At 31.0% G+C, this 16,717-nt stretch overlaps 2 protein-coding genes across 2 annotated transcripts; one reads left to right on the top strand and one right to left on the bottom strand.

Annotated features, from left to right (window-relative positions):
* Nucleotides 1-1,107: 1,107 nt before the first annotated feature.
* On the top strand, nt 1,108-2,722 carry LOC110010874 (uncharacterized). Its single transcript, XM_020684534.3, has 2 exons — nt 1,108-1,346; nt 2,365-2,722. The coding sequence occupies exons 1-2, from the start codon at nt 1,206-1,208 to the stop codon at nt 2,485-2,487; spliced, it is 264 nt and encodes an 87-aa protein (XP_020540193.1). The 5' UTR covers nt 1,108-1,205; the 3' UTR covers nt 2,488-2,722.
* A 1,933-nt stretch (nt 2,723-4,655) lies between these two features.
* On the bottom strand, nt 4,656-7,421 carry LOC119371448 (putative receptor protein kinase ZmPK1). The gene has a single exon (XM_089724613.1). It carries the CDS (start codon nt 7,276-7,278, stop codon nt 4,786-4,788), a length of 2,493 nt encoding a protein of 830 aa, XP_089580739.1. The 5' UTR covers nt 7,279-7,421; the 3' UTR covers nt 4,656-4,785.
* Nucleotides 7,422-16,717: the final 9,296 nt, after the last annotated feature.

Genomic DNA, 16,717 nt, shown 5'->3' on the forward strand with positions numbered 1-16,717 from the left:
ATTTTATTATGTTTATCTCTCTTCCCTTGTCAAAGCATAAATTAATTATCAAATTCACAAGTTAGGAAAATATTCCATTGATGTTTATCATCGAAAATCTTAATTAAGATTTTTTTTTAAATAAGGACTTCTTTATTAATTTAATATTAGAGAAAGGAAACATTCGTTCTGGCTTTGCTGTGCTGAGAACAGGGCTTCCGAAATTTGAAGACGTACATTATCACCCAATTTGATGCAGTTACCAAAATTAAGATCAATGTTCGGAAATAGAAGATATACAATATCACCCAATTTGATGCAGTCACCTTCTGTTTCTGCTTTGGAAAAGGACGGAAATGATACAAATTCTAAAGAGGTGCAATTTGATGCAGAAAAAAACCTTGTGCCTGGAAGCGTTGGCAAATATCTAAGCCTCTTACAATCATCCAACCTAAGAATCTCCAAGTTAGAAAGTTGTTTGATGCTTGCAGGAATGCTTTCGAAATCGTTTCCTTCTAAATATAAATCTTTCAATGAAACTAATGATCCAATACTCTCTGAAATTTCTGATATACCACAGTTACTCAGATGAAGCATCTGTAGGCTATTCAAACCGGACAACGAAGAAGGCCATACCGTCAAACCTTTACATCCCTTAAAATTCAAACGCTCCAATCGGCTTGATTGATTGAAAGAGGATGATAATGTTTTTATGCCACTTCCGGTTGCGTCAAGTTTCTTCAGAGATTTTAAATTTCCGAAGTTATTTGGCAATGTGCTGAATTTCGATCCTTCTGTCGCTTCATTGTTGCTTATATCATTCAATCAATTTCACTGCAATTCTGTGTATTTAACTTTGGTACCTATTGTTTCTTAAATTTTCCCCATGTTAATGTATTGGGTTAGATTGCATGGTTTGCTAGCTGGTGAACTGCTATGAATATACCTGGTTAGGAAAGTCTTCTTAGTTAGCATGAATGGTTGATTAATCTATTTTTTCTGCAATGTTTTAATTTTTTTTGTCTTAAAAGATGAGCAAAGCAAACTCTGTGGTCTGCTCATACTCGTACCAATAGGTTGATAATGGTCGGTAGTTGCAGTATTTGTTCTACTCTGCAAGCTCTGGTTGCAATCAGCTTTATCTGGACAAGAAGAAACATAATAAGAAGTGCTAGGATGTCATGCTCTATGCATATCTGCCATATTAACATAACACATACTTGCTAATGAATGGTTCAGGTTGCCCTATTATACTTCCAAGAGAAAGTGAGTCTGTGCTAATGGGTGCTGCAATTCTTGGTGCTGTTGCTGCAAAGAAATATGCCAGTCTTAGTGAGGCCATGAGGGCACTGAATAAAGCTGGTCAGGTATGCTTGAGAATTCTAGCTCTTCAATCTTCAGTTCGATTTAAGACTTTTATGGGACAAGGACAAAAAATATATATTTTGAGAAAGAGGTTTTCCAGGTCAGGATAATAATGCATATTTTTTTGTTAGTCAATGCCATGTAAAATTGTGCAGTAGAGTGTTCGGTTTTTGTTGGAATTCCATTTAGCCAACTCTTCCTGTCCCTACACCAACTTCTTACAACCTCACAAAGGAAAAAAAAAAAAAAAATGGACTTTGAGGCAACTGGACTCTAATAAATATTAACCTGTAAAATGATTTATGTCACAGATTGTTGTGAAACATTGTAAATAAATCGTAAGGACGTTGCTAAAATAGGAGTCTGAAAATGGGTAGCAGCACATCTGAATAAATGAGACCTACAACCTTGGCAGAGAACCTTAGCTGTCCAGGGCTTGACTTGATCTACTTATGCTATGAACTTTATGCCTAACCCTGCTTCTATCACTGATGCACATCTAATTATGTTATGTCTCATAGTCTTGCTTTACAGTAGTTTGGCATGTGGTCATGTTTTTTAGCCTTTCACTACACAGATGCATTCTGAGACTCATTCGCAGCTTTAGGCATTAATGGATATTAATGTCTAAAATATATGAACTTTCTCTGCTAGGGTCACTGTGCCTTTTGACAGTACGTCACTTTCATGTAATAGATGCCACTGTACATTTGTTCTTCACCAGAGTGACTTTTCGTTTGTCATATAAGGGATAATGTTGCTGATTGTGCCATAATTATACTAGGACTATATTTTGGTTCTTAAGCTACTCTTTGGCGCAGTGGCCAGTCCAAGTTACTTTCATTTTGATCCTTTAGTCACTTCATGTTTTGGATAATTACACACCACTCCTCAGCTTGCTGTTCTACTTTGTTAAGTTGGCCTTTACTGCCTGTTTAATTTGAATGGCAATACCTTGCCATTTATGGTTCTAAAGCTAGCTGAGTCTGTGTCGTTCTATCATTTCCTTAAATATTACAGGTTATTCATCCATCAAAGGACCCAAAGGTGAAGAAGTATCATGATGCCAAATACCATATTTTCCGGCAGCTGTATGAGCAGCAACTCTCTCAGCGTTCCATCATGGCCAAAGCTTTGGAGTAGATTGTACCATTTCTCAAAACTTGTGAATGCTATTGTGCAGGAATATTCCTCAGTTCCTCCTTCACTCTCAGAAAAAAAAAAAAAAAAAAAATGAAATTGAGAGAGGTGTGGAGGTTGATGAATCTCAAGGAATTATTTGTATAGTTGATTTTGCATCCATATGTTACACACTGGAGATATGTTTTGCAAATTGGAAAGCTTGAAAATCGCAATACAAATTTTGCAGTTGCACTTTTCTTGGTCTTGCAAACTTGCTAGTACTTGCACCAATAAATTTTGCTGGTGTGGAGAATTTTTTTTTTTTTTAATTTATACATTTGATTAGTAAAAAAAAAAAAAAAAAAAAAAAATTGACTCTGGAAATTTTAGACATTAAATTTGTAATTATCCCAAAAATTATGGGTTGAAATATGCGGTCAAAGTTGTGATTACTTTACTAGCCCTCACAAAGTCCATGAAAAACAATTTCTACACAATTTTGGGTCAAAGGCCCTCTTTGATGGAGTTGTGACGTACTAAGCCCATTATTTGGTGATTATTAGTAGACAAATTTAATTATTTCAGTAAATTTTTAATAATAATTACTATTAAAATACAAAAATGACCATTAAGGATAAAATTATTTTTATATCTCATTACATATCATACATATATTTTTTATTTTTTAAAAGTAAATATACTATTTTTTTTATTTTAATGTGATGTATAAAATAAATCTTTTTTAATAATGTTTAATAGTTATTTATTATGTTTCAATAAATATAAATAAAATGACGATCATTTAAAATATTAATTTGAGAAAAAAAATATTTTATAATGTTAATATAAGTGATATATCATATAAATACAAATCAACTAATACGAACATCAATTAAATTTTTTTCCTATCACTTGATAAAAAAAATGGTTAAATATTTTCGGATCTCTAAATTATGCCAAATTAACACTTAGATCCTTTAACGTTTAAATAATTATTTTGAAGAACTTAAGTAATACTGCCGTCACACTGTGAGACCCTTCCACCCAAATTCTTACCTTTTTTTCCGTTTATATGAGTTGAAAAGTGAATAATTACTCAAATATTGAGGGACATAAATATTAATTTGGTCATGATTTAGATCCAAAAATATTTAATTTCCTACTTAATATTCGCTTTTAAAAAAATATTGAAAGAAAATTAAAATAATTAGACAGAATCAAAATATAGAGATAAAGTAATATATTTAAAAAAAATATAAAAATAGAGGAATTAATTTTAACATAATATAGGAACAAATTTATAATTTTCCGAATTGATTTCGTTGGAATGCTTTATTCAAAGTCGTCCTGCAGTTGACTTTGGCATATTATGGACTATCGATCATGAAATTCCAAAGCCAAACAGAGGACCAGATAAGATACATACACCTCTATCTTTATCATGGAACAGCACCATTTCGTTTACCAATCACTCAAAATGGAACAAGGTCGCTACTTCTTTTTTCTTTTTTCCTTTTTTTTCGTTTACCAATCATGTACTTATTTCGTTGACCATGTACTCAAAATACATTAAGAAATAGACTTTAATTATAAAAATACATTACATTTGAAAGCAGCCGAATTCAATAGAAAAAAAATTAAGCACTTGCTAAATATTAATGTGAAGCGAAGCGAACCTGAGATTTAATATTCCCACAACATCCACTTGGGCTGCTATTTTCTGCAAATAAAGATTTAATATAATATATTTATCTATATCATTTTTCACACTTTATTTATTTATGAAAATAAGATTTTATCATTAATTAAAACCAATGGAAAAATATATATTCTTACTTCTTTTTTTTATTGAAATAATTTATTTTTGTTGAAACATTAATATTCTACATACATAAAATATAAGGATGAAAGCAAGGTAAACTTTGTCATTATTCTTCTAATAACGATGAAAAAATATCTATCTTTCAATATAAGAAAGGTAAATTCATGTTAACTTGTTTAGCTATTTATAAGTATAAATATATATATATCAACATTATATATAAATCATGTTAATTGAGACAAAGTTTCGTATAAATAGTAATTTATACATGGATAAAATTAAAATAAAATAATTAATATATTTTAATTTTTAAAAGTGTCATCTAAAATGGAAAATAACAAATAGTCAAAATTAACTGAACTGAACGAGTAATAAATAATGTTAAAATTATTTAACAACAGAAAATCAAGTTTGGATTATACAATATAATTACATGCATGAAAATCATCAATTACTATAAGCAACATTACATCAATTTCTTTACTTTCTCCAGCTGATTAATGATAACTTTCAAGTTGTAAAATCATCTCAACCACTTGACTCATGGTGGGTCTTCCATCTCTGCTTTCCTCCACACACTTCAATGCCACTCTTATCAAACTTTCCATTTTCTTTGCTTCATAATTCACCCCCAAGACAGGATCCACAATCTCTTTAACCCAAATACTAGTTTCAGAAGCTCTTCTTTTCTTCTCCATCACCCATTCGACCAATCTCATATTCTCCACTTCCTCACCACCATTATCACCATAGCCAGCCATTGATGGACTCCTTCCCGTAATCATCTCTAACACTACAATTCCATAGCTATAAACATCCACTTTGGAAGTAATGGGCAAATTAAATATCCATTCAGGAGCCATATAACCTCTTGTACCTCTTACTCTTGAAAACCCTAAATTGCCAATTAGGTCATCTCTACTAAATAACCTAGATAACCCAAAATCTGAAACTTTTGGCTGGTAGTCAGAATCCAAGAGTATGTTATGTGGCTTTACGTCGCAGTGTATAACCCATTCTAAGCACTCTTCATGTAAATAAGCCAAGCCTTTAGCAGTGCCTACCGCGATTTTGAACCTAGTTTTCCAGTCAAGGTTCTTGGATGACAACTTATTAGCCAAAGATCCGTTTTCCATATATTCATACACTAAGAGCCTGTGCTTTTCTTCTGCACAATATCCCCACATTTCTATTAAGTTCATGTGATTAAGTTTTCCTACTGTACTTACTTCTGCTAGAAACTCACCTTCGCTTTGACTTGTATCGTTCAGTCGTTTAATGGCCGCAACTCTCTTATCAGCTAATATTCCTTTATACACAATTCCAGTAGCTCCTTTTCCGATTTCTTCTTTGAAATTTCTTGTTGCTTTCTTTAACTCAGTGTAAGTGAATCTTTTAAAACCAGTAGCAGCAAGAAAGTAATCTTGAGAAATTGTTGAATCTTTCTTTTGCTGAGTTCTAATCAAGAAAATCCAAACTAAAACTATTGCAAGAATCTCGATTAACCCAATTGCACTAACAAACCAAATCAACAGCTTCTGTGACCAACTCTCATTTGATTTCACATACCTTCTTTCAAGATTCTCAACAGCTCCAATAGAACATTCAAGACTTTGTTCTTTAAGTGACAAGTCATGGGATCTCATGGTTTCGGGTACTTTCAAGTAAAAGTATCCTCGAAAATTTGGCGAACGATATCCGTTTAATAACTGTGTCTTGGGAAAACAGTAAGGAACATTATCAGGACGGTTTTGGAAAATATACTTAAACACAAAACCTTTGCAATCACATCTTTTTAAGCATATTTCCTTACACATATCGTATGTATGATTTTCGAAGTATCCAATATCATAACCATACATTTCTACACGATCAAATTTAAGGAAAGAAGCATTACTCGCACCACAAGAATCATCGATTTCCGATTCGCAGCCTAAGGACCAATCAGAAACATTTTTCATTTTGAAACCAGGAAGACAAGAACAGTTTCTGCCAAAGCTAGGATCATACTTACATACACTGTTAGGTCCACAAGCTCCATGAATCTTGCATGATTGAGCAAACACTTGCCATGAAATTACCCATTTGCTATTCCCATTTTCTCTGCTGTATAACCTTAGATTCCCATCAAAATCGAGAGTCAATCTTCTTTGAATATTTTGCACTCCATAATCAGAAGAGCGAAAGCTGAAATTATCAGATGAAGTAAATTTTCCAGACAAATCAAGCGAAGCAAATCTACTACTATTATATGAAGATCTCCCTGCTTCGCGGCTAAGCAGCCATGGGCTTGGCCAGAAAGCACTTGAAACTTCTGGACCATCATAAACAAGGCGAAGGATATTATCATTGTCAAAAGATAACTTATAAAAACCAGAAGAAAAGTTTGTTGAGCTTCTTGAAGAAACAAGAATTGAGTTTCTAGTACATGGTTGTAAAGGAAGAAGAGTATCAGTAGGCGAATCAAAGCTTTGCCATAGAATTACTCGTTCTTTTGTTGTAATAAGAACAAGATTTCCATTATCATACAGGTTTAAAGATGAAGGAGAGAGGGAGAAAGTGTTAGAAGACCAAATAATGGAGTTATCAGCATCAGTTAAGATTAGATTGGCAGTTTTTTGTAAAGAAAGCTTTGATCTTTCTCCATTAACGGGTATGTCTCTGTTTGCCATCCAAACAACAGTGCAAGTGTTAAAGCAAGAAGGTTGAGTAAACCATATGGCAAAAGAATATGCATTTTCTCCAACTGGGTAAAACCCAGCAGAGAAAATGCCGTTAGATGAATGCAAAATGTTGTCTGGGTTTTCAACAGAAAGAGATGAGCCTTCATTAAATGCATTACGAAGTGTTGAAGATGAAAATGGGAATGATATACCCAGAGAGAAAATAATGAATATAAAATTCAAAGGAGTAGCCATAATTAGGTGCTTCATGGAAGTTGAGGGAAACAAAAATAAGGAAAAGCTACGTCTATGAGCAGACAAGCCCATGGCATTTTTATATATTGAATGGGAAGGACAAACGTATTTTTCTTTTTTTTTTTTTTTTTAGTATTGAGGAAGGTAAATTCGAATTTTTTTAATTAAGAAACTATTATATGATTGTGACTCCACCGTTCAATCTTTTGCCAAGAATGGAATTGATTATATACCAACCACTAGCTAGACTAAATTATCTTAAATTTTATATATATATATATATATATATTTTATAATAGATTATTTTATTTTTTTGAAAGGAATAATAGATTATTTATTATTAACTGAAAACCTAGCATTTATTTGGCATGAAAATTAAAATTATATTTTTTTTAATTTTCTTAATCTTTCATAAATAATTATTAGTTTACTATTAGATAGACTAGTAGTTAATTTTAGAATAAGTACTGCTATTCGGATCAAATTAATCACTCAAAATTCTACAAAATTAAATTATAAAAAATATATAATATATACATATATATCGATATTATATACAATTTTTTTTAAAGTGTTAAAAAAATATATATTTTTTTTAGTAAAAGGATATGACATTATATCGGTCAAAAATAAAAAGCATTCGAAGTAATGGAAATTGAACTGTAGAATAAGTCTAATTTGTATCATAATTTTTATAACCTAAAAAAAAATGAAATATTACACTATTTTTTATATTAAAAACTTAGTTTCAACGTTCAACTATTTTTCACTACGAGAGAAACATTAATATTATTTCTATAAATCATTTATTTTTGCTTAATTGTGATTTTAATTAATTATTTATTTATATTTGACATATAGAAGCCATAGTATTTTCGCTTTTCAACTCTAGGTGGATAATTACTAATTCCGAGCAAAATGGAGAGGCTGGCTAGTAAAATCGGAAAAAACTTATCTAGATTCGGTCGATATTTCCATTTATGGACTAAACTAATAAAATTAAAATGAAGGTATTTCACCTTACATTTAAACAAAATTGAAATACTTTTTGTTTTATTTTATTTGCTTGGTCTATAAATGGGATCACACATAAGTATAAGGCAAATCTTTTTTTTTTTCCATTAAAATCAGTGTTTTTAAGACAGAATCAGATCAGTTAATTTGCAAATCAGTGATTAGTCCGGTCTGATGGACAAAAAAATCGGATGGCAATGGAAAATCCAGACAAATCCAAGGACCAAATGACCCAGGATAAACCGGGTTTTTTTTGACGGCACAGTTCTAAATAAAAGACACCCATTCATAATGCCCCAATTCTGGAACCAAAAATTTTTCTCTCTCAAATCTCTTTCATACTCTGCAAATAGACACAGCCTCCTTTCTTGAACAAAGGATCAAAAGACCTTTGGAGGGGCATATTCAAAAAATCAAAAAGACCTTCTCCTTACATTCTCCTCAGGAACATCTCTAAATCAAAGGACCTCTGTGAATCGGTCTTTTTCTGCTACAATGACAACAAATCTGTGGACCTGTGGTAAGTTTTATTATTGTTGACTGAAGTCATTCATTGTGTCCTGGCCCTATTGAGTTTCAAAAGATAATATTTTTCCGTCTCATTTTGTTTGCATGATTTGATAAAATATACATATTCAGAATTTAGTCACTAAAAATTTTTTTACCTTTTTTTTTCCTTAACTCATTAAAATATTAATAAAAGTCTTTTTATTTAATAAACAACCATAAAAGTTATTATGAGAAAAATAATTATTTAAATATTTAAAACTAAAAATCTTACAAATATTTTGAAACGTCTCAAAAAGAAATAACAAGTAAATAAAATGGGACCAAGGAGTATTAAATAAGCAATTGAGTTTCAAAATTATTTTATGTTTCAAACGTTCAATCCTTCTATTTTAGTGTCTAGATTTAAAAAAATTGCAATTAAAACTGTCTATGCATACATGGGCCCGTCAAAGCGTTGATTTAGCAGTATAAGGGTCACTTTGGCCAAATTATCATCCGTGAATAATAAATGGCTTAATATATGGTTTTACCCTCAAATTTAGGTTTTATTGTAATTTTAATCTGAATTGACTTTTACATCAATTTTACTCTGAATTTTAATATTTTGTTGTAATTTGACTCTAATATAACATTTATACCAATTTCACCTTGAACTTTGATATTTTATTGCACTAGCACTTTCGAATTTAAAAAAAAAAGTTCATGTATCAAATAATTAATTTTTAAATATAACTTATTATCAAGAAAAGAAAGAATTTAAAAATATTAAAAATAATAATAGAGATTTTCCTCACCATTAACCCAAACTCCATTATTCACACAAATGTATTAAGTTAATCCAAGACAAAGTCAAGAGTGAAACTATTTTTTATTTACATTTTATGTCCTGGATATAATTTAGGATGCTACTGCAACAAAAGGTCAAAGTTTAAAGTGAAATTGGTATAAAGATCAAATTTGAGTGAAATTGCAATAATAGGTTACAGTTCAGGGTAAAATTGGCATAAAGGTCAAATAAGAGTGAAATTGCAATAAAACTTAGGCGTTTTTTGTTTCCGTAAAATAATTTGCATAATTTATATTTTGTTTTGCATTCTTCTCATATTTAACAATAAAATTTTAAAATTATAAAATTTTTATTATTATTAATATTTTTTATGGTCTCGTGAGATAAAAACTTTAAAATTTATTACCAATTTTCAAAATTATAACCAAACAACGGAAAATAAGTTATTTGTTTTTCAAGGAAAATATTTTCCATGGAAAATATTTTTCAGCAAATTATTTTACGGAAATAAATGGAGCATTAAAGTTGAAGGTGAAACAATATATTAAGCCAATAATAAATAGTTACAAGTGTAATACATAAATTACTCTTAAATTTTATTACTTAATTTTATGGTATCTTTAACTGTTTACTTTGACTTATAAATCAAACACTGCAACTTATAAAATTATATCTATTAACCACTTTAAATTAGAAAATCATTTGATTGAACACTTTTTTATATTGTATATTTCAACTTGTAAAATTATATTAATTACACATTTATTAAATAATTGAAATTTATAAAAATATTATTTCAAAAGTTATACTAACTATAAATTGAATCAATATTTTTCATATAAAAGTCAAAAGTCCCAAACGTGGAAGGGTTTACGATATTACCAAAATTTGCACGTTCAAGTTCACGATAGTTAATAAATTATCCACAAAATTCATGTTGCCATAAGATTAAACTTGCAAAATTTACTAGTGAATTTATATATTCAGTCAGATAGCTTTACTCCTCAAATCATGAGATATTCAATAAGTAATTCACAATCAATTTTTTAAATTGTCAACTTATCTTTAAATAAACCGAAGATGCTATGATTTTTAATAATGATATCAAAGTTGAGAATTTAACTAATAATATTGAAATAAGAAATTATTTTTTATTTTTTATTTTATGACTTATTATAAATGATTATGAACTTATTTATGTTATTAATAATATGTTTATACATCGACTAAGTGTTGGTTGAAGTAGTTAGTGGCTTTTTAATCATCGGAAGAAGGAGAATACAAGTTCGATCCTGGGAAGTGAGCAAAAAACCTTTACACTCTATAGCTCGAGTGGATTAAGCTTCCTAGTTATATATATATATAAAAAAGTTTATTTAATCTAGTGTGTCCTAAGCCTTTTAATGACCGATAATAAATCACTTACAAAAAAAAAAAAAACTCAATTTCGATTTATAGTATTTGATTGCTTACTTCACTTGATGGCTATTGACGGTTATTGTTCGACTCGATGTCCTTTCTATAAGTCCGATTTGATTACTTCCAAATTTCTTTATTCTATTAGAAAGGAACAAAAGACACAAAATAAAATCACCATAACAACGACAACAACAATAATTTAGAACTAAATCTGGGAACAAAATCATAAAATATGAATAACGAAATCCCAATATATAGATCTAAGGATTATGTGAAAAAAAAAATCCGAATAAAAAAATGAGAAAGGATGACCGCCGTGAACTCTCACCTGTGGCTTCCTGCGAAAGAAAAACAAAAAAAAAAAAAAGAGCTCTTTGCAAACGCTACTTTGCCTTACTTTAGAAACCGATAATACAGATTATATAACTTGGGATGGTAGGATCCACCATGAAATTGTTTCAAGATTCTAGTTATCCTTGGGACAGATTATATAACTTGGGATGGTAGGATCCACCATGAAACCAAACCGTTTTATATATGGGTTCAATCGACCCACGAACAGCCCTAGGATCCATATATGGATCCGAAGTAAAATGTGATATTGAAAGTTCAACTTGTGTTCAGTGCGCACCCGAACGGGCAACTAAGTCCCTTAGGGTGAGCTTTTATTAGAAAATAGAGTCGCCAATTGGGTGAAATTGAAATCTGGGAGAGGAATGTTACCATCCACTCGAGACTGCACGGAGATCAACCCATCGCAGCGCCGGAGTTCAACGTCAAACTATGGCCTCCAGCCTGCAAGAATTAAAGTAATTAATTTATTATCAGCATTATCTACTGTTATAAACAAGTATTGTCAAAATAAGAACAAGAGTCAAACTCCGTTTGCTAATGAAAATAGTTAAAAAGGTTAAAAGCTCCAATCCAATTTCAGAGGCTATGACATTGTCATGCTATTGCAAATGACAAAAAATGCGTTATATTATTTTTTTATTATTCAGTGTACAGGGTAGATTCATACACTAGGTGTAGGTGTAGCTAAGTTCTTCTCAAATCTTAAAACTGTGTGTTTTAACAAATTAAGCTTATCTCATAGTCAGAGTGGATTCATTCTTAATTGAAGTTGAGGGTGCCATTATTATAAGATGTTCAAATTGAAATCAAATTGATAAAAATGTAAAAAATGGTAAAAGTGTAAAAATTTTAAAAATTCAGGGTATTCTAAAATATTAAGCTCCAAAAAAAAAATCTCATTCTCAATTATTTTTCAATATAAAAAGAATTTGTGTTCTATTTTTTTAATAATTCATTTGGCATAATGGAGATTTTAATAATTTACTTATTATTTTGGAGGAAAAAAAGTATTTATTTAAAATTTTTCACGAGCATAATTATTTTGAAATTTTGATTTACTTTAAATTTATTTAAAATTTTTCACTAGCATAATTATTTTGAAATTTTGATTTACTTTAAATTAAGAGACATTTAAATTTTCACTATATCTTTAAAATTGTATCATAATTGAAAAAAATAGAAAATAAAAGTTATTTTTTCTCATCAAAAGCCTATTATTTACATTTGACACCGTTCCCTCTCTTGGTACAAGAGAACAAGGTGGAGAGGCTGACTGCGAAGACAAAGTGGAGAGGCCAAACGATAATGGGTGCGGTTCACTTCCAAAGGAATTGTTAATACATGAACTCAATTGACCCGACCCATCTCACCATTAATTGATTAGTTTCTGAGATTTGACAAAATTAATTATTTCACTTTCATAATTTGATTAAATAATTGTAACACCTTAGACATTTGCTTTTTAATCCTTTCATAAGATCATTTACGGCCGAAGTAAGTAATATTATCTGGTTAATTGATACTTGTTTATATAGCAATTTAAATTAAAAATATTGGATAAAATTAACTGTTCAATTTAAAATGATAAAAAAAAAACAATAGCTGTTTAATTAATTAAATTCATAATTGTTAAAAAAAATTTAAATATTAAAGTACTTAACATTTGATAAAAAACTCACTTGACCTCTGAAGTTATAATATCATGTTATGATGGGACAAAGCCTTAAAAGAAAACTTTACCGCTAATTTTTAATAAGAAAATAAAATTATCCTACATAGTTTTTTCGTTCGTGTTCCTTTATTGGTCTCTTTTACAACCCTCAAATTCACCACTAGTCCCTTTCCAGTATTTGCACCGTTCCACAACCCAATCTCCAATTCACCGCTGAAGCCCCACCGTCATCTTCCTCCTTTCCATAAAACCTCAAGCTGCATGTCACTCTCACTCCCCTTATTTCCACTTATCTTCCGTACTCAAATCCACCCAATGAGTCTGTCTCCATCTATATCTACAATAAGAGATTTGAGTTTTGGGTAAAGAAAGTTCAAAAACCAGATTATCTTTTTGAGTAAAAATCAATGTATTTTTGGACTGGAAAATCACTGGATTTTCCTTTGTTAGGTTGATGCTTTGAGAAGCCACAAATAAAGAGTGGAAAAGCCATAGATACATTGGGATGATTAATAAATACAGCATGGTGTACCTCCACAATAAAATGAATCGATGAGGAACTGATGTATCAGATTTAGGAATAACGTCAAAAATATTCTATAGTATAGATTTCATTACAAATATAGTTAACCTAAGCCTACACTTATAGCCAAATACTCAGAAAATAGGTCATGATTGATTTGATGACATATAATATTTCCTTATTTTTATATAGCACACATTTATCTATGGCCATGTATAATTATCCAGGTAAGAAATTGGCCATGTTGTCAAACGTCAACATTAAGCAATTTCAGTCTTAAAATGGTAGGTAAATATCTATAGTATCCCAATATATAATTTTCCCTTCATGCACAATTTGAGCTCTCCATGCAGGATAATTTTGTTGTGTAAACTTCAAGGGAAACCGAGTAGCATTGAAAGAAAGCAGAGTTCTGCCAGTAGAGTGAACAATATTGGGAAGATTAGATGAAGAGGCCATCGAATCAAGATAACTTCAGGAACAAAACAAATAAGTACTTCCTTAAAAAAAAAAAAATTTAGATCAAGAACGAAAACCAAAGGGTTTTCGGCTCTAATACCATATAAGAAAGATACACAGAAAATAGGTTGTGAACTGTTTTTCTATTATTCACAAACAATTATATTTATACAGCATATATCCTCACAACCAATTTGGTTACAAGTGATAAAGTTTACACCTAAATACAACTCTATGCATATTAAGAATAACTAACTCATACTAATCTTATCCGTTGGTTCTATAGGAACAAGCGAAAAACTGGCGTGTTGCTCAAACATATTAGTACTTTATTTTATTAATTTTTTGAACTTTATTTTATATTCACCTAGTCTAGTTTTTTATTTTTATTTTTTTACTAGTGTAGTTAACAAACTGGTCGTATATGATAACGTATAGAGTGATGGCTCTCTCTCTGGACGGTGAGGGTTTGCGTGAGCATGGGGTCACGTTGGAAGAGGATGACCAGATTAACCGCAGTAATCGTAAGAAACCAAGGACCTTGCGAGTTCAGTGGCTGGTGCTGGGGAATCTCCTCCTGTTCAACCAGTTCGTTCTTTCAGAGATGCTCTTTTAGGAGCCCAGGATGATAATATGGTTTAGGAGGATACCGTCAGTGTAGCTTCAGCAGATGGCTATCTTAGTGAAGACTCCATGGATTCTGCAGAGGATTCAGAGGATGCTTGCCCTACCATATCACTCATTAAGGTGGAGAAGGCACGTTTGCGAAGGTCATGGCAGCATGCCCTTCTCGTTAAACTCCTAGGGAAGTCCATTGGCTACAACTACGTGTCAAGAAGAGTTAAGGAGATATGGAAACCTGTTTCACCTATAGACATTATTGTCCTGTAAGCTTTCATATGGGCTATGTGTACGCTGGCCCATACAAGACCATCTCTCCTCCTTTACCATGTACGACATCCCCAAAATTGTTTAATTTCATGATTTACTCTCTTTTCAATTTTGATAAAATAAATATTGTAATCCATTTTGTTTTTTAACTTCTCATGTTAAATTTTGGAGTTTCCTACAATCACATTGCCAAAATAAAAATCTTGAATTTTCTAATATGTAGTGTAAAATTTTGGAGTTTAAACAAATTCTTTAAAGCTGGAGTTTCTAACTAATTCAAATTCATGAAGTTTTGGACTTATCAAATTCTAGTCATTATTTATTTTTTAATTTGTAACTTTATAAATTGTAGTATTTTTAAGGCCCTATTTAACATTTAGCTAATTTTGTAAAAATTAGTTCTCTTATTTAAACATTAATTTGTGTTAAATAAATCAATTAAAAGGAAAAGAAGCTTCAATATTAACTCTAGTTTAGGTCCATTAAAAACATATGGATGAAAAGTTAAAATTTGTAATCAACAATAAAATTTAAAACTAAATTGAACTAAATTAAATTTAAAATTTTAACTTCTAAATTTCTCAAATTAAAACTAAACCACTATTTTTTAATTTCATAAAGTGGATATGTGAAAAATACAATTTTTTTTTTTTTTTTTTAAGCTATAGTCATGTTACTACTATTTCCTATCAAGATTAAGTTGATGGGCAACCAAGATAGTTGCCACATATTGTAGACTGCATTGATCATGTTTCCAACAATCTCTATTACAATCATAAAAGCCAAAAACAAATGCAACACTTGCGATTGATAGTAAAAACTTTCTAGTTGCCAATAAATGAGCAGCTTCATGCGGACGAAGACCCACAAATCTATAAATCTTTCTTTCTTTCTTTTCTTATCTCCCATTCTTCCCTTTTTTCTTATATGGTTGGCCGAAGCCTTCTAGCTCTCCCTCTCTTCTTTTTCTTTGGATTTTTCCTCAAGAACTACACAAACTAAACCTAATCAAACCCTAAGCTAGTAACTTTTATGGAAGATCGAAGCTTTATTGGTGATTTTGGGCTTGTAGAATTCAAGAAAACTTGGAGTTCCGATATAGTTCAGGTAAGTTTTAATTTGAGTTTTGTGTTGATTTATAGGTTTCAAGTCATGCTATTGCATTTCTTCATCTCCATGCATGCTTTTCTCTTTCTTTTTGATTTCTTTGAGTTGAGTTTGCTGCTTTCTCTTGTGTGAAAGTAATTCTGTTTCCATGCTTTATTCATTAAGCAAATACATATTTATAGGCTATATAATCTTATAACTAATACTATAAATCAGCAATACAATCGCAAATAATCATAACATAATATCTTAGGCAATATTTACATATTTACTATCACACCCCCGCAGTCATAGGGTTAGGAGGACGAACGCTAAGGCTGGTCCTGAAATCTTCAAATAAGACACGTGGTAAGCCCTTGGTGAAAATGTCGGCAATCTGAAACCGAGATGGAAGATGGCGTACACGGATTTCCCCTTTACTAACTTTCTTACGAACAAAATGAATATCAAGTTCAATATGTTTGGTTCGTTGATGTTGAACGGGATTACCAGACAGGTATATGGCACTGATATTATCGCAATGAACCAGTGTTGTTTCGTCGAGTGGTAAATGAAGCTCAAGCAACAAGTTACGGAGCCAACAAGATTCGGATACCACATTGGCAACCCCCCTGTACTCGGCCTCAGCACTAGATTTAGAGATAGTAGGCTGTCTTTTGGAGGACCATGAGAGTAAGTTGTCTCCGAGGAAAACACAATATCCGGATGTTGAACGTCTAGTGTCTAGGCAGCCGGCCCAATCAGCATCAGTGTATGCAATAAGAGAGTGTAAGGA

This window comes from Jatropha curcas, chromosome 8 (genome assembly GCF_041381405.1).
Source record: "Jatropha curcas cultivar XTBG-Jc1 chromosome 8, XTBG_Jcur_1.0, whole genome shotgun sequence".
Taxonomy (NCBI): Eukaryota; Viridiplantae; Streptophyta; class Magnoliopsida; order Malpighiales; family Euphorbiaceae; genus Jatropha; species Jatropha curcas.